Source organism: Myotis lucifugus, unplaced genomic scaffold (assembly GCF_000147115.1).
Source record: "Myotis lucifugus unplaced genomic scaffold, Myoluc2.0 scaffold_247, whole genome shotgun sequence".
Lineage (NCBI taxonomy): Eukaryota > Metazoa > Chordata > Mammalia > Chiroptera > Vespertilionidae > Myotis > Myotis lucifugus.
The window spans coordinates 1243505-1263259 of record NW_005871295.1 but is presented as its reverse complement, the minus strand read 5'-3'; the positions used below and the strand labels follow the sequence as shown (position 1 = coordinate 1263259).

Here is a 19755-nt window from a genome sequence, read left to right as displayed (position 1 = left end):
TTATGGGCAATCCGGCTGGCAGGCAGGTGAGCGGTTAGGCACCAGGCATCCCAGATTGGAGAGGGTGCAGGCTGGGCTGATGGAACCTCCCCCCCATCCCCCGTGCACGAATTTCATGCACCGGGCCACTAGTCATATATATAAAAGGATAGGTGACCTACCGACTGGCCAGTACATATGACACGCATTTGCAATTTAAAAATAAATGTTGACTTGCGCATGTGTGATACATATAAAGCTCTCGAAATGGATATTATTGAAATGCCCTGTGAAATGATTTTCAAAGGATCTATTATTTAATCTACCTTTGGAAATAGTATGTCTATAGATAACATTAAAAATATATCTAAACATGCAATTCTTTCTCCTAAAAAGAGCACGTTCATAAATTAAATGAAAAAATTTTGGATATACTCCATGGAGTTTTTCACACCTTTTTGAGTGCTGATTCCATTGATTCAACAGATGATGCCGAAAAGGCAAATTTTCCCATCAAATTTCTTAATAGTATTACTCCTTCGGGAATGCCGTGTCATAAAATTGAAATTAGGTGCAATCATCATGCTACTGAGAAATCTTAATAGTAAATGGGATCTTTGTACTGGTACTAGATTTATTATCAAAAGATTGCTACCTAACATAATCGAAGCTGAACTATTAACAAGATCTGTGGAAGGAGAGGTTGTTCTGATTCCAAGAATTGATTTGTCCCTGTCTGACACTTGCCTCCCATTTAAATTAATTCAAAGAGTTTCCCGTGATGCCAGCATTTGCGATGACTATTAATAAGTCACAAGGAAAAACTCTAGACAGAGTAGGAATATTCCTACCTGAATTCGTTTTTGGACATGGTCAGTTATATGGTGCTTTGTCTCGAGTTCGAGTAGCATGTGACGCGTGTCATAGGTTCGCCATCGCTGGTATAGAGCGTCGGCCTGCAGACTGAAGAATCCCGACTGAAGAATCCCAGGTTCGATTCCGGTCAAGGGCATATACCTCGGTTGTGGGCACATCCTCAGTGGGGGGTGTGCAGGAGGTAGCTGATTGATGTTTCTCTCCCATCAATGTTTCTAACTTTATCCCTCTCCCTTCTTCTCTGTAAAAAATCAAGAAAATATATTTAAATAAATAAATAAATAAATAAAAGTAATTTTTAAAAAATGGATCTAACTATAGGCTATTTGCAAGAGATGAACATTACATCTAAAGATGCACATAGTTTGAAAAGTGTTTCTCTAGCATACAGTTTCTATGAGCTCTATGCATTAATAGCTTCCTTGCATGTGTGAACAGAGGCAAGGCTTTCTGTTACACAGTTTCAAGTAGCTCTCCTACTCTGGTTCCCTGACTCTAAATTTTTTTCTTTCATTTATTTTTATGATTATATCTATAATTGTTACATGTATTGCTTCAAAGGTAAGCTTATAGAACAATCCTAAAATTCTGTATTTGTGTTCTTTAAAAATATTTAAGCATCCCTATTTTAAAAAGCAGATAATTAATGTTTCTGTAGCAAGATGGCAAACTGAGTGCAAATTACTAATGTATTAAACACTGTGCTTAAATACTAATTTTTTACCAAATGTAATCCTGAAAACTTACTTGGATATTATCATTCCTGTTTTACAGATTAAAAAAAAAATCAATTTACTGAGAAACAATCACAAAGTTAGTAAATGAGAAAGTGGTTCCAGGGGTGTACCTAATTAATGAGGAGGTTGGGCAGACTAGAGATTTACAGGGTGGTGTTTGAGAGGAGGTATACTGGGCATAGAAGTAGCAGCCAGGTGGGTCAGCTCATTCTTTACCCATGGGCCATGTGTTAAGCAATTAGCACTGTTTACCCCTAATTGTAATATTAAGTATGAGTACTTGAATTACAGAGGGAAACTAATTCCTGCAGAAGACTGGTGACCCCCAGTGAAATGAAAAAAAAAAGCACCTTTGTCCAGGAGATTAGATACCACAACCTACTGTCAGCACAGATTATTTATCCTTCCCAACTATTGAAATCAGGCTGTGTATCATGTCTTTTCTCCACAAGGAGACAGGCACATAAAGAAGCTTACAGGGAATTTCAGATATGCAACTAAGCAGTTAAAACGGACACCAACATTTGAGGAAAGCCAACAATATTTAAGAGATTTGCCCAAGTTAGCAAATTTTACACTATGGAAATAGGAGAGCAATTTGTAAAAAAGGAAATAATAGTGCCAATCTTAACGTTAATATGGAGATGAAGTGAATTTTTACATGTAAAGGACTTAGAACAATGCTTGGAACATAGTAAGTGCTCAATAAACATTTAACACCATGTAACAAGTTTAATCAGGCAATCCCACAACCTTCTTTTTTTCAAATGCTACATTTTGGAAGATATAAAATTAACTTGCAAATATGAAATGTTTTACAGAATTAAAAAGAGACTCTACCAAGGTAAAAGAATGAGCAATTGGTTTTGAAAAGACTATAAGTAGGACTCCATGCCTTAATTGAAACTTCTTCATGAATTGATAGAGTGGATGATAAAATACCCATTCCTATTAGCTATTTTTTACACTTGATCTTAGCTAAAAGGCCAAGAAACAATAGCTATTTTTAAAATCTATATAATATAGAAGTAATATGCTAATTGTTCCTAAAGGTGTCCAGTCACGACGGGTCACCAGGCTGTGCATGCACAGGAGCTGGTGGGCGGGGACGGGGGTGGGGACTTCCGCCCCCAGCGCAGGCGCACAAAGGCCTGCCCAGTGCTAATGTCACGCTGCCTTGGAGGCAGAGGCCGCTCCTGATGGAGGCACCTGCCGGCCCACTGCGCCGCCTGGCCCAGAGATGGGGGCTTCAGGATGGGGGCGGGGCCTTGGCAGGGAGCTCTCAGCACTCCTACACCAGTGTCTGAAGACGTGGAGAAGAAGGGAGAGCAGATGGCCTGTTAGGGGGTTTAGGCCAGGAGAGGAGAGCAGATAGGCAGTTAGGGGGATCAGACAAGGAGGGGAGAGCAGTTAGGGGTATCAGGCCAGCAGGGGAGAGCAGTTAGGTAGTTAGGAGGATCAGGTCAGGAGTGGAGAGCAGTTAGGGCTATCAGGCCAGCAGGGGAGCAGTTAGGGGCATCAGGCAGGCAGGCAGGTAGGCGTATAGGAGCCAGTGGTTCTGGATTGCGAGAGGGATCCCATATTGGACAGGGTGCAGGCCAGGCTGAAGGACCCCCCCGCCCCCCCACCTCCCGTGCACGAATTTTGTGCACCGGGCCTCTAGTTGATATATAACATATTAGTTTCAGGTGTACAACATAATGATTTGATACTTGTATATATTGGGGAATGATTACCATAATAAGTCTAGTTAACACCCGTCACCACATGTAGTTACATTTTTTCTTGTGACAAGAACTTTTAAGATTTATTCTTAGCAACTTTCATATATACAGTACTTTAATTATTGTTAGTATAAAATGTTAACACATTGTATGCGGGAAACGTATTTATATGTTTTACGTTGACTGTAAGTAGTAGAGCCACCTGTTAGCGCGCGATAAAAACTACCCGCAAACAATGTGTTAACTATATTCCCCAAGCTATATATTACATCCCCAGGAGTTACTTATTTTAACTGGAAGTTTGTATCTTTTGACCACTTTTACCCATGCCCTACCTTCCCACTTCTGGCAATGACCAATCTGTTCTGTGTATCTATGAGTTCAGCATTTTGGTTTGTTTTTGTGGTGGTGTTTTTTATTTTCAGATTGTACATATAAATGAGATCATATGGTTTTTGTCTTTCTATGTCTTACGTATTTCACTTAATATAATGCCCTAAGGTTTATCCAAGTTGTTACATATGGTAAGGTTTTCTTCTTTATGGCTGAATAGTATTTTATTTTTAATATATACCAAATTTTCTTTTAAGTGAAGAACACTTAGTTTGCTTCCATATTGTGTCTATTGTAAATAATGCTACAGTGAACATGGTGGCACATATATCTTTTCAAGTTGGTGTTTTTGTTTTCTTTGGGTAAATACCAGAAGTAAAATTGCTGAAGCCTATGGTAATTCTATTTTTAAATTTTTGAGGCACCTCCATACTATTTTCTATAGTGACTGCATGAATTTACATTCCCACCAAGAGTGTACACTTGTTATCTATTGTTTTAGGCTAACATTAACTTATTGATTTTCTGCCTGGTTAGTCTACCCATATATGAAAGTGGAAAATTGCAGTCCCCTGCTATTATGTAATGCTGTCTATTTCTTCCTTAGGTTTGTTAATATTTGTTTTATTTAGGTGCATAGTTATTTACATATTTATATCCTCTTGTTGGATTTATACCTTTATCATTATATAATGACTTTTAAAAAAGTTGATTTGAGAGAGAGAAACATTAATGTGAAAGAGAAACATTGATTGACCGCTTCCTGTATACACTGACTTGGAATCAAACCTGAAACCTGGTTATGTACCCTGACTGGGAATCGAACCTACCACCTTTTGGTATACAGGACGACACTCCAACCAACCAATTCACACTGGCCAGGGCGATATGACTTTCTTCATCTCTTATTACGGTCTTTTTCTAATGGTTTATTTTATTTTATGTAAGTATAGCTACCCAGCTTTCTTTTAGTTTCCATTTGCAAGGAATATCTTTTTCCTTCACTTTCAGTCTCTATGTTCCTTACATCTGAAGTGAGTCTCTTTTCAGTAGCATATAGATAGGTCTTGGTTTTTTCTCCATTCAGCTGCCCTGTGTCTTTTGATTAGAGAATTTAGTCCATTTACATTTAAAATAGTTATTGATAGGTATGCAATTATTACCATTTGTTAATTGTTTTCTTCCTTTGTGGTTTGATAATTTTTGTAGTGATATACTTAGATTCCTTTCTTTTTATCTTTTGTGTATCTATTATTGGTTTTTGCTGTTCTGATTCTACTGTCCTATCTTTAAGTTCATTGATTTTTTTTCTTCTTCATTTAGTTTGTTGTTGAACCCCTCTATTGTATTTTTGAGTTATTGTGTTCTTGAGCTCTGTGGCTTTTATTTGGTACTTTAAATATTTTCTGTCTATCTCTTTGTTAATTCTCATTATGTCCATCTGTTCTTTCACTGATCTCAGTGAGCATCTTTCTGACTTATTTTGAACTCTCTATTAGGTAAATCACTTATCTCCATCTTATTAAAGTCTTTCTCTGAGGATTTTTCTTGTCTTTTTGTTTGGAACATATTTTTCTATTCCTTCATTTTCCTTTACTCTCTGTTAGTTTCTATGCATTAGATAAAACAATCACCTCTCTATTTTGAAGGAAATTAGCCTTATCTTTTTCTTCTAGGCCTTGGCTGTTTCTCAAACCTTTGTAATTACTCAAGTAGCCTATTTTTAGTGGCTACTTCCAGTAGTTAGAGGTGTGCTAAGACCTGCCATTGTCCTAAAGGGGAGATTTTCATTTAACACCTAGATTCAGGCTAATTGTAATCCAGACCTTCAGACGGCAGCTTTTAAAGACTATGAATATACCTCTTTCAGGAGAAAATCAGGAAACAGGTATTTCTGTCTTTTTTCTCTGTGCAACAGACACAAAAGTCAAGGCTCCACAACTTTATACAAGCTCCTTTCTCAGAGATACCTCCAAGCCAGTACAATGGCAACCAACTTCAGATCACTTTGTAGCTCATACCAGGTGGCTCTGCGCAGGACACAAGCAGTGACTGAACGTGGCCTATACCAGAGCTCTTCCCAAGAGGCCCCAGAACCAAACCACTTGGTGGTGAGTTTCAGATCACACCAGATACCCACAAGTGACATACCCAAAGGGCAAACTTGGCAGACACAAGAGCCCCACTAAAGTAAATCCTCTGTGAGTTCAGCCCCTGCACTACAGCTTCTCCTCTGTAGTCATGGCCAGTCCTCACAAGCATTCAGTTTGAGGGTCAATCCTTCCCATTGCCAAGCCAACAGTAATCAAGGCTCTCCTACAATAGGAGAGTACACAAAAGGGACACACTGGAGCATCCAGCTCAGCTAACTAGGGAGACTGCACCACTGGGCCTCACAGGACACCTACTACATAAGGCCACTGCCAGGACCAGGCGATGTAGCAGCTCTATCTAATACACAGAAACAAACATAGGGAGGCAGCCAAAATGAGGAGACAGAAAAACATGTCCCAGTATGAGAACAGAACAAAACTTCAGAAAAAGAACTAAAAATGGAGACAATTTAACACATGCAGAATTCAAACACTGTTTATAAGGTTGAAGATGTCAGTAAACTTAGGGAAAAGTAGTGAACTCAGTGAGAACTTCAGCGGAGAAATAGAAAACATAAATATGGAGGTAGAAAACATAAAAAAGAACCAACCAGAAATGAAAAATACATTAGAGGAAATCAACGGGAGATGAAGCAGAAGATCAAATCAGAGATTTGAAGGATAATGAAGCAGAAAAACCCAATCAGAACAGCAAAAAGAAAAAAGAATCCAAAAAAAAATGAGGATAGTTTAAGGGGTCTCTAGCACAACATCAAACATAGCAATATTTGCATAATAGGAGTACGAGGAGAAGAGGGAAAACAAAGAATTGAAAACCTGCTTGAAGAAATAATGGTGGAAAACTTCTCCACCTTGGGGAAGGAAATAGACATATGAGTCCAGGAAGCACCAAGACCCAAAGATAAACCCAAAGAGGCCCACACCAAGACATATCATAATTAAAATGCCAAGACTTAAAGACAGAGAATATCTTAAAAGCAGCAAGAGAATAGCAGTCAGTTCCTACAAGGGAGCTTCCATAAGACTGTCAGCTGATTTCTCAACAGAAATTTTGCAGGCTAGAAGGGATTAGCATGAAATATATAAAGTGATGTAAAGCAAGGACCAACAAGGAAGGCTATCACTTAGAATTGGACAGATAGAACTTCTCAGAGAAGAAAAAGTTAAAGGAGTCCATTCCCACCAAACCAATGTTAAAGGGACTTCTTTAAGAAGAAGGGGGAAAAAGATAAAAAGTATGAATAACAAAATGGGAGTAAGTACATACCTATTGGTAATTACATTAAATATAAATGTATTAAATGCTTCAGTCAAAGGATAGGATAGCTGAATGGATAAGAAAATAAGACCTATACATATGCTACGTACAAGACCCGTACAGACCGAAAGTAAAATATATTTAGGAAATTTTAAAAAGCTAAAGTATCAGTACTTTTATCAGACAAAATTGACTTTAAAACAAAGTCTATAATAAGAGACAAAGAAGGACCTAGAATTTCACTTCTGGGTATTTATCCAAAGAAACCCAAAACGCTAATTCAAAAAGGCATAATGCATCCCTATGTTCATTACAGCATTGTTTACTATTGCCATGATGTGGAAGCAGCCTAAGTGTCCAAAAATGGACAAATGGGTAAAGAGGAAGTTATACATATATACAATGGAATATTACCCATAAAAGTATGAAATCTTGCCATCTCAGTAACATGGTTATACTTATAGGGTATTATGCTAAGTTAAATGAGTCAAACAGAACGACAGAGGGCATGTGATTTCACTTATATGTGGAATCTAAAAAACGAACTAACAAAAACACTCCTAAGTACACAGAACATTTTGATGGTTGCTAGATGGGAGGGGGTTTGAGGGATGGGTGCAAAAGGGAAAGAGATTAAGATATGCAAATTACCAGTTATAAAAACAGTCACTAGGATATAAGGTACAGAATAGGGAATCCTCTATAATAAAAGCCTAATAGCTAAGTGTTCAGTCGTCCAGTTGGCTGTTCAACCAATCAGAGCGTAATATGCTAATGATATGCTAAGGCCGCTCAACCGCTCTCTATGACATGTACTGACCACAAGGAAGCAGACACTCCACTGGTCGACCAGTTGCTACGACGCTGACACCAGAGGGCAAAAGGTCCGACCAGTAGGTTAGCTTGCTGCTGTGGTCCAGCCAATCAGGACTGAGCGAGATGGGCCGGACACGCCCTGGAGCCCTCCCACGGTCCCTCCCTGGCTGGCCAACCTTCCGCATCCCTCTCCTGTCCTGGTTGTGCACCGGTGGGATCCCTCAGCCTAGCCTGTGCCCTCTCGCAATCTGGGACCCCTTGGGGAATGTCAGAGAGCCGGTTTTAGCCTGACGGCGGAACAACCGGTCACTATGACGTGCACTGTCCACTAGGCGGCAGATGCTCAATGCAGGAGCTACCCCCTGGTGGTCAATGCACTCCCACAAGGGGAGTGCCGCTCACCCCAAACCTGGGCCCACGGCTGGTGAGTGCAGCAGCGGTGGCAGGAGCCTCTCCCCGCTCTGCAGTAGCACTAAGGATGTTCAACTGATGGCTCCCAGACTGCAGGAGGGCGCAGGCCAGGCTGAAGGACTGCCCCCCCCCTTCCTCGAGTGCTCGAATTTCGTGCACCAGGCCTCTAGTGTAGTCAGTAATATTTTAATTATATATGGTGTAAGATGGGCACTAGTTTTCTGGTGATCGTTTCATAAGTTAAAGAAATATCTAATCATTATGTTGTGCAACTGAAACAAATATATTATGGTATGTCAGCTGTAATTGCAAAATTAAAAATTATAAAAAAGATAACATGCCTGATATTAATCATTTCTAATAAAATTTCATTTTAAACTTATATTTTATTGAAAATAAGAATTTTATCTCAGATATATCACAGTAACTTGGTTGGTATAGGAAATTTTGGCATGGCAAACTATGGTATATGACTAAATACAGGTAGTGGTATAATCTCAATGCCATTTGTATGCATAAAAATTAGAGAGCTTATAGTATTTGTTTTCAAGATGCAACAGAGTTACTATAAGCAATTTCACTCCTAGATGTTTCCAAGAGAATTGAGAACATGTCCACACACAAAAATTAGTACTGAGATGTTCATTGCATTATTCATAGTAGCTAAAATGTGGGGTCAGTGCAAATATTCATTAAATAATGAATGGATGAACCAAAAGTGTATATTTATACAGTGGAATATTATTCAGCAATAAAAAGGAATTCTGTATTACTTTACACCTAGTAGGAGGGCTGTAATTAAAAAGACAAGAACAAGTATTGATGAGGATGCAAAGAAATTGAAATCCTCATACATAGATGGTGGGAATTTTAAAAGCTGTAGCCATTCTGGAAATAAACTTAATTCAAAATTTAAATGTAGTGTTACCATTTACCAAACAATACTATTCCTAGGCATATTCCTGAGAGAATTGAAACATGTATTTATAGAAAAACTTGTATACAAATGTTCGTAGCAGTATATTGTTATTTTTAATTTATTTATTTATTTATTTATTTATTTATTTATTTATTTTTACAGAGAGGAAGGGAGAGGGATAGAGAGTTAGAAACATCAATGAGAGAGAAACATCGATCAGCTGCCTCCTGCACACCCCCTACTGGGGATGTGCCCATAACCAAGGTACATGCCCTTGACTGGAATCGAACCTGGGACCCTTCGGTCCGCAGGCTGACGCTCTATCCACTGAGCCAAACTGGTTAGGGCCATAGCAGTATTATTATGATAGCCAAAAGATAGAAACAACCCAATGCCGCTATAAAAGTACTGTAACATGCTACAACATGGATGAACTTTAAAAACTATACAGTAGTGCCTCCTTATTCGTGGTTTTGCTTTTAATGATTTCAGTTCCCTGCGGTTTTAAAATACTAAATGGAAAATTGTAGAAATAAACAATTCATAAGTTTTAAGTTGCTCACCATTCTCAGTTGCATGATGAAATCTCATACCATCTCACCCAGAACATGAGTCATGCTTTTGTACAGCATATCCATGCTGTATACATTACCCACTTGTTAGTCCTTAGTAGTTCCTCATGGCTTGATTATTCAGGATCACCTGAAGTTGGGGAATCCTCCTCATACATCATCAGAAGGTCAGAAGTAGCCTAATTTTACATCACAATGCCTATATCATTCACCTCACTTTATCTCAACATGTAGGCATTGAATTATCTCACATGATCACCAGAAAAAGGGTGAGTACTATACAATAAGATTTTTTGAGAGATTACATTCACATAACTTTCATTACAGAATATTGTTTTAATTGTTTTATTTTATTATTATTAGTACTTTCTTACTGTGCATAATTTACCAATTAAACTTTATCATTGCCCTGGCCGGCATGTCTCAGTGGATAGTGTCAGCCGTGCACCAAAGGCTCTCGTGTTATATTCCTGGTCAAGGGCATGTACCTGGGTTGCAGGTTCAATCCCTGGCCCTGATCGGGTTGCATGTGGGAGGCAACCGATTGATGTGTGTCTGCCACATTAATGTCTCTCTCCCTCTATCTCCATCCCTCCCTTTCACTCTCTCTAAAATCAATGGGAAAAAATCCTTGGGTGAGGATTAACAAAAAAATAAATAGACTTTATTATAGACTAGAGGCCTGGTGCATGAAATTCGTGCACATGGGGTTGGTAGATCCCTAAGCCTGGCCTGCGCCCTCTCGCAGTTTGGGACCCCTCTGGGGATGTCCACCTGCTGCGGAGGCGGAAGAGGCTCCCACCATCACCGCTGCTCTTGCCAGCCGTGAGCCCGGATTCTGGCTGCACAGCGCTCCCTCTTTGGGAGCGCACTGACCACCAGGGGGCAGCTTCTGTGTTGAGAGTCTGCCCCCTGGTGGTCAGTGCAAGTCATAGCGACTGGTTGCTGTTTGGTCAATTTGCATATTTGGGTTTTATTATATAGGATATATATATAGGAAAGAACATAGTACATGTAGGAGGCTCAGTATTATCTATAGATTCAGGCATCCAGTGTGATCTTGGAACTTATCCCCCATGGATTAAGGGGGTTGCCTACTGTAAAAGTGAAAAAAAAAGATCACCTATGGTATGTTTGTATTCATATGAATGTCCCAAGCAGGCAAATTTATAGAGACAGTAAGTAGATTAGTACTTGCTAGAGCCTGTTGGTAGTGCAGTATTGGGACTGACTGCTAATAGAAATGGGATTTATTTTGGGGATGATGCACATATTCTGACATTTAGTGTTGATGGTTGTACAACGTAATAAAATGCACTGAAGTGTACACTTTAAAATAGTGAATTTTATATTGTGTGAAATATATCAAGATGCTGTATAAAACAATACTTGGTCTATAGTGATATGCATTTTATAGTTTGATAAATATTGCCAAGTTGTCCTACATTGAGGTGGTATAATTTATATTCTCAGAAGCTATGTATGAGTGCTGTTTTCCTCACATTCTTGCCATTGTGGTTTGTCATTAAAAGTTTTAATCTTTGCCAGTATTACTATTGAAAAATGATAACCTAATGTAGACTATTATATTTCTCTAATTATAATCAAGATTGAGTATGTTTTCATGTACTGAAAAGTCGTTTATATTTCCTTTCCCATAATCTTTCCATTCTTACCTATTGTCTGTTTTTTTATTAGTGTTGGTTTTTTTTCTTATTGATTTGTAGAACAGTTTTATATGTTATCTTTTTTCCCTACGTTGTTTTTCTTTCGACATAATGGTGTGTTTTTATTATGAGCACTATCTTCACTGTGTAATAGTGCCCATTATAGCATTGCTCCATCTTCTTTCAAGCCAAAATCCTAAGTCCTATCTCAATGACATCATTGATGAGGTCTCTTCAGTTTTCTGGTGCTTATCATTGTACTCCTTCTAAGCTGTGTCAGCTTAAAACATCTATTTGTAAATGTGTTTGTATATCTGATATTAGAATATTTTTGAGGGGAATGAAATGAGGAAGGAGGGTTTGAATACAATCATTGATCCCAAATTTTGATTTTAGACAAGTATTAAAATGAAAGTAATTTATTACTTTTTTCTCTAACATGTGAAAAACAAAATCAGTAGATTAACACATAGATGTGTGTCCTGGCCAGTGTGGCTTGGTTGGTTGGAGCATTGTCCCGTACACCAAAAGGTAGCAGGCATATACCCAGGTTGCGTGTGCAATCTCTGATCATGGCTCATGGGGGAGACAAATGATCAATGTTTCTCTCTCACATTGATGTTTCTCTCTCTCTCCCTCCCTTCTCTCTAAAAATTATTAAAAATGTATTCTCTGTGAGGATTTTTTAAAAAAGCATTATGAGAGAATTTAATGTTCCTTGCCTGTTTTTGGAAAATAAGTAAATAGGAGCTTTGTGACATACTTTTGATAGGATGGTCAGTGAAGACCTTTCTGAGGAGGTAGCATTTAGGCACAGACACAGTTGAAAGGAGTCAGCCATGGGGAATCTGGAGAAGGACATTCTGTGCATTAAGGAAACATGGAATTGGAAGCTGTAAGATGGCATCTTTGAGTAGCAGAAAGGAGGCATTATGGCTGGAGCTTAGTAAATTGGGGTAGAAGAGGTAAAGAGACAATGCTAAGGGCTTTGGACCTTGCATTGAGAAATTATCAAGAATATTAAGCAAAGGGGTAACATTATGCTTGAGAAGACTACTTTGGCTTCTAGATGGAGGATGAAGAAGATGGTAAGAAAAGAAACAGGGACAGTAATTAAGAGGCTGTGGCCAGAGCCATACCAGAAATAAGGATGGTGGCAGACTAGATGGAGAAGAATTCTTAAATTCTAGGTATGGTTTAAAGATAGAGTCAGCCCAGCATGGCTCAGTGGTTGAGCATTGACCTATGAACCAGGAGGTCAGGGTTCGATTTCCTGTTAGAGTTACCTGCCTGGGTTTCGGGCAGCTGATCAATGATTCTCTCTCATTATTGATGTTTTTATCCCTCTCTCCCTCTCCCTTCCTCTCTGAAATCAATAAAAAATATTTTTAAAAAAAAAGGTAGAATCAGCTGGATTTTATTTGTTGGGTGTTAGGGATAGTGAAAAGAAAAGATACAGATTATCCCAGGCAAATGTTACTAAAATCTATTTAAGTACTCTTCATGGAATCAAGTATGGGATGTAAGGATTATAAATAATTATACATAAGCTTATATTTGTGTAGTGCTTTGAAAATACTGCCACATCTATAACCTCATTTTGGGTTCTTTAATTTTTTTTAATTGAAACTTGTTGGCAGTTCAGATACAGTGGGGCCTTGACTTACAAGTTTAATTCGTTCCGAGACCGAGCTCGTTAAGGAGCTCGTTAACTCAAATTACTCTATCAACTCAATGCAAAAAATCGGCCGAGAGACAGCTGGTATCTCAAAAAACTCATTAGTTGGGATACTCGTAAGTCAAGGCCCCACTGTATTTTCTGAGTTCAGTTCATTTTTCTAAAATAGATCTTAACTGGCATTCAGAAGTATTGAGACTACTTAAAATTCTCATACACAAAAGGCAATCCTTCCCAAAACTAAACATCATCCTTTTCAAAATTAGTGTGGGTTTTTTTTTGGGGGGGTGGGGGTGGAGGGAGGAGGTGTAATTTATTTTTTAAGGAATGGAGTAGAAGTTACAAAATTTTTCTTAATTTTTTAAATGTTCCAGACTGTTACATAATACAGTTAAATTAACAGAATTCACATTAGATTGCAGTGATTATTAAACATTTTTACTTTTGGAATAGAGGTTATTGCACACTGTATAATTTGATGTAAAATTAAAATAAAAATCTTAAAGCTACCACATATATATATTCAGTACTTTCTAGTGTAATTTTGTTATATATGATATGAAAATCTGCAAATTAATGACTTTTTCCCTACCAGGCGTTTTCAAAAATTCAGTTTTTAGTATTAATCTTTAAATAGAACAGATTTCCATGAATCAGTGTATTAGTTCCTCAAGGAAAAATGAAATCAATCTTATTTATTTTTCAGAGGTGGCTGGATCCAAACAAACCAATAAGGAAGCAGTTAAAGAGTGAGCATATATATTTACTTCATGTTTTGTAAGTGTACTTTATAAAGATGCAGGATTAATATAATCTGATTAATTAGAACTGCTTTTATTAATTCTAGGAGGATCTCCTTACAGTTTGAACTTCAGAGTCAAATTTTTTGTAAGTGACCCCAACAAGTTACAAGAAGAATATACAAGGTGAGTTTATGGAGCATATTTTTCTTAAAAATATTTTCAAAACTATTATAAAATTATGAAATTAATTAGGCAAAAATAGATTGCCATGCCATAATTCTGAGTTTACTAGCAGCACACAGAATAGGTCATAGATGTTTCAAGAAAACAGTTTACTTCCCTCCTGTATGACAGGTAATGCTTTAGGACAGTGGTCGGCAAACTGTGGTTCGCAAGCCACATGCGGCTCTTTGGCCCCTTGAGTGTGGCTCTTCCACAAAATACCGACTTCTGCGCATGGGCCACGAAGTTTCAATCGCACTGTACATGCGTGCCCGCACGTGGTATTTTGTGAAAGAGCCACACTCAAGGGGCTAAAGAGCCGCATGTGGCTCGCGAGCCTCAGTTTGCGGACCACTTCTTTAGGAGATTGGAACCCCAGGGCCACCCCATCCAGCCACAAGAAGCCTCCTGAGCTACATAAATGTTAAGATTTTCCAGTGAAAACTGGTTAAGCTGCTTTGCTGTAACTAATTGAAGTAATCAGATACTGCTTCATTTTAAAGCGGTGCTATATAGTGAGAATTGTGCCTGCTTTTCCCCCTATAAAAATATTTTGACCCTTGAAAAACATGGAGGTTAGGCACATCGACCACCTTTGCAGTCAAAATCTGTGAATAACTTAAGTTGTCCTCCATATTAGCTGATTCCCAACTGCAGATTGAAAATACAAGAATGGCCCAGATGAGTATTTTGATAGTATATTAATGTTAGATAACTGTTTAAGGTATAAATAGTGAGGAATAATCACAGTGTGGTAACTGTCATTATTAAAATAACCTTAAGAACCCTGGCCAGTGTGGCTCGGTTGGTTGGGTATGGTCCTGTGCATTGAAAGGTTGCCAGTTCCATTTCCGGTCAGCCCACATGGTTGGGTTGCAGACTCGATCCTTGGTAAGAGGGTGTAAAGGAGGCAGCCAATCAATGTTCCACTCTCACATTGATGTTTCTCCCTTTCTTTCCCTTCCTCTCTCTCTAAAAAATCAATTTAAAAAATCTTTAAGTAACCTGAAGGATAACCATGTGTGTTGCTTGAAAGATAATTAGTAACTCACTAGTAGCCCTGCGCATGAATTTGTGTGCCAGTAGCTCTCTGCGGGGCCTGGCCGCTCCGTGCCTGCTGCCCAGAGGCCCATCTGCAGCTGGGCGCAGAATGCTTGCCTTGTCGCCGGGGCGATGATGCAAGCATCATCGCCCCCGGCAAAAAAGCATTCCACCAGGCCGCTCATGCTGCCCACTCTCAGCGGCCGCCCCCCCAGGACTGGGGGACTCCAGCGGGCTGAGGACTGTGCACTGCCATCTTGTGGCTATGGGTGCCGCCATCTTTGTGATGGAGTGACGGTTAATTTCCATATTGCCCTTTATTAGATAGGGTTAGCAAAATAAGACAGAATAAATATTAACATATTATACCTTCCATAAAAGATATAAGAATATAGGTCAGGACTATATTCACAATTATTCTAAAAGTTAGGTGCCAAATTTAAAATCTGTACCTAAAGTTACCTGTAGATATTAATGTATTGGTTATCCTTTAGAATACTAAGGTGAAGTAGAACAACAAAAGAATATATTAAAGAAATTTCCCTGCCAATCCTCAGGTGTTTCTGAAGTAGAGTTTTCAGTAGATAAAGTAAGAAAAATTAGATTCACATCCTTTAGAGTCCTTTTCTATGTGTTTGTTGTTGGGGGAGTGGGGACAGTAGGTTACCTTTTTTATAACAGGAGAATTCAAGAATATAGGCTCTGGATTAGGTAGTTCAAACTAATAGTATCCAAGTTAATTTATCTTGAAAAGCAAAATTGTGTTATATGAATACCCTTTAGTTTAATACTGTTGCTCTTAGATTTTGTTGTTGTTAATTAAAATAACAAGATTTTTAGTATAGTAAAACCTATTCTTGGATGAACTTCAAGGAAGCTACACTGAGTTAATGAAAATTGTGATTTGTAAAGTATTTTTAAATGCATTTTATTGTTCCCTGGTACATATAACTTGAAATCAAGTAACAAAGTATTCTATAATACAAGGTGTGCCCAAATAATGTATATACACTTTAACAGCTGGTAGCTCAGTTGATGTTTCTTTCTGTGGAAGCAAGTTCCTCCTTGATCCTTCTTGAGGAGCACAGTTCCTTGTACACAAGGTATTAAACGGAGAAGACAAGACACATGGTAGGCATATAGGAGAGACTTTATTGTAGACCCAAGTAGCCATTGCTAACAAGGAGCCATCAGACAAAACAGTTCTTCAAAGTGGCCAAAGCAGCCATGCACCAGCTGGTCAGTAACACATCTTTATGCGAACTCAGACAAAAGAGGCTTCTTGCCAAATAGTGACATCAATATTTGGGTTATAGAAAAGTATGCCTACGCAGTGTGTACAGTAAAACTGCTGTGTCATTGCCTTTGCACAAGTGTATGGCAAATTGGCCTTGAACATCTGGTGTACTCTGGTTAGAGTTCCCACACTTTCTCTTCAGATTTAACCCATTGAAATTAATAATTATTCAAAATATGTATGCAATTTTTCAGAACATCCTGTATGTTTTAGTAATCAGATTTTTAAATGTGTAATAAATATTTGTAATTAAAAGATCAATAAATTTAAATTGGATTTCTAATATATTTAATGTTTATTGAGTTTGTTAGCATAAGCAATTAAAATATTGTCAATTATAGCTATATTCATAATTTACTCAAAAAACTGTCTTTGACTTTCTTAACAAAACTTGAATGTGTTGATTTTTGTATAGCTTTTTTGAAGATATAATCAAGGAATAAATGTGTCTCACTGATAATTAAATCAAAACATATTCCTGAAGTAGAAGAAAGTAAAATCAAATTTTATAGTAATCGAAGTATTTACTCAGTCCATCATTCCAGAAAATTCTTTGTTTTCACTAGAAATAATACATTATTTCAAAAATCCTTTATAATGGATTTGTAATGTTATAACTGGCACTATTTGGTAATTGGGGTATGTGGCTAGTTTTTACTTTATTACCGTAGTGTACATTGTGCATCAGTGAATCTCTACACTGATTACAAATTAGAATCACTTAGGGTAGCTCTTGCTTTGGCCACACCCCCTGGGTACTCTGATTTAATAGGTCTCAGATGGGACCTGTGCATAAGCATTACAAGCTTCCCAGGTGACTCAAATATTCCACTAGGTTTAAGAAATACTCCTTTAAAACTTTAGTGCTTAGGTAGCTTTAATGTGATGGTCTGGATTAGTAATAAGACACCCTGGGGGCCACAGTTGCTAATTGTAAGGACTACTACAGTGATGGCGAACCTTTTGAGCTCGGTGTGTCAGCATTTTGAAAAACCCTAACTTAATTCTGGTGCCATGTCACATATAGAAATTTGTTGATATTTGCAACCATAGTAAAACAAAGACTTATATTTTTGATATTTATTTTATATATTTAAATGCCATTTAACAAAAAAAAAATCAACCAAAAAATGAGTTTGCGTGTCACCTCTGACACGCGTGTCATAGGTTTGCCATCACTGGACTAGTATAAGCCCCACAAAACAGGAAATCAGCTATACCTCCTTACCTTGGGATTCCATTTTAGGTTAGTGGTTAAAAAAAAAAGAATGGACTTACAGAGCTTCCAAATGAAACATAATTTACTTTTGCTGGCATCATTGGAATTGGAGTTTTCCCAGGAGTTGAGAGAATACAAATGACATCACTTTTCATACCTTTTTAGAGCATGATAAGTGTTTAATTCATGGTATTCATTATTGTCTGCATTAGAAAAGTTTCGTTATTTTTACAGCTTGTAAAGGTGATTATCTGTACTTACCTCAGTCATTATTAATCTGTTTTAAAGGTCTTGATTGTCTTTCAAAATTAGGCTTGTAGCCGAAACCGGTTTGGCTCAGTGGATAGAGCGTCGGCCTGCGGACTGAAAGGTCCCGGGTTCGATTCCGGTCAAGGGCATGTACGTTGGTTGCGGGCACATCCCCAGTAGGAGATGTGCAGGAGGCAGCTGGTCGATGTTTCTCTCTCATCGATGTTTCTAACTCTCTATCCCTCTCCCTTTCTCTCTGTAAAAAATCAATAAAATATATTAAAAAAAAAAATTAGGCTTGTATTTTCTGTTTAGGGCCCCTGAGGTACATATACTAGGCTGTGATTCTACTTTCTTTTTACAAATAGAGAAACAAGACCCAGCCAAATTTTAAGTAACTTGCCAAAGATTATAGGCTGGCTTACTTTAGGACTTACAGTTTTGATTTAGCTTATTCTGGTTTCTATTCTGTCAGTCTTTAATGATTAGTACGTAAATAAAATTCAGCAAGCACATAGGTATTATTTGTGTAGTATTCAGAATATTATGTCAAGGATATACATGATCTTTCAATCCTAACTATAAGATTGTTTCCACCAGAAACCTTTAACTTTTTTTTTTTTTATCCTCATCTAAGGATGTTTCCCATTGAATTTTTAGAAAATGTGGAAGGGGGTGATGAGAGGGAGGGGAAAAAAAGGAGAGGGAGGAAAGCATCGATTGGTTACCTCCCGCTCTTGCCCCAATTAGGTGATCAAACCTGCAACTGAGGTATTGCCCTTGACCAAGAATTAAACCAAGGGTTGACATTCTAAGCACTGAGCAACCGGCCAGACCAGGGACCTTTAACTTTTAATTATGAAACTAAGATGGCTGGATAGAAATATGTTGTCTTAGATTGAGTAAGCAATAATATTTATAATATTATGTATTAAGCCTCAGAGAATTTATTAATATTCTAGAGGCCCGGTGCATGAAATTTGTGCGTGGAGGGTGGTCCCTCAGCCTGGCCTTCACCCTCTCCAATCTGGGACCCTTTGGGGGATGTCCACCTGTTGGTTTAAGCCCGATCCCTGTGGGCCTAAACCAACAGTGGACATTCCTCTCACAATCTGGGACTGCTGGCTCCTAACCACTCGCCTGCCTGATTGCCCACTAACTGCTCCCCTGTTGGCCTGATTGACGCCTAACTGCTCCCCTGCAAGCCTGATCACCCCCAACTTCCCTCCCCTCTCTGCCCGATCGCCCCCAACTGCCCTCCCCTGCCAGCCCGATCATCCCCAACTGCCCTCGCCTGCCGGCCATCTTGTGATGACATTGCACGTGACGCTACGTAGGCTTTTATTATATAGGATGAAGCCAAGATATTTGTATCAGCTCTTTTAAAAAAAAATTACAATCAATACCTAATTTTCTGAAACCTTAATTACATTCTTTGGTAATTTGAATGGTCGTGGAACTCTTTAATGACTTTAATCAAACAAAATTTTTAATGATTTTTAACTCTTGGAGTATGTATCCTCTTTTTAGTGGGGTGAAGTAAAAGTCTGTAAATTCCTTATTTAAACATTTAAAGCCACAAATTTTGGTCTTCTACCAATATTATACAGCACAGGTGGTTTTGCCCAAGCATTGATACATCTGTGCAGGAATGACTTCACCCACTAGCAGTGCCATCTTGTAAGCAACCCTAGTATTCTTGTTATAGGATACTTATTATTATTATTTTTTTAAGGAAATTGGGTACTTGGCAATTCTAATATTAGATCAGTTGTAGGTAAAGGAACTTATGTGGGGTTTTTGTTTTTATTTAACCAAAGAGAGGTTTCTTAACTCATATGAAGAGGGAAAGGTGCTTTTCTGCAGTCAGTAGCTTCTTGCTGCCATAAGATAATCAGCA

At 38.2% G+C, this 19755-nt stretch overlaps 1 protein-coding gene across 11 annotated transcripts in view; it reads left to right on the top strand.

Annotated features, from left to right (window-relative positions):
• PTPN4 (protein tyrosine phosphatase, non-receptor type 4) overlaps positions 1–19755 on the top strand; it is a 206652-nt gene that overhangs the window by 49408 nt on the left and 137489 nt on the right. For 10 of the 11 annotated variants that reach the window (XM_023762515.1, XM_014464397.2, XM_014464400.2 and 7 more), the window contains 2 exons: positions 13791–13833; positions 13911–14010. In XM_023762515.1, coding sequence (XP_023618283.1) covers positions 13791–13833; positions 13911–14010 — 143 coding nt within the window. The remainder of the gene's footprint in view (positions 1–13790; positions 13834–13910; positions 14011–19755) is intronic. The other variant, XM_023762508.1, reaches the window with a different exon arrangement.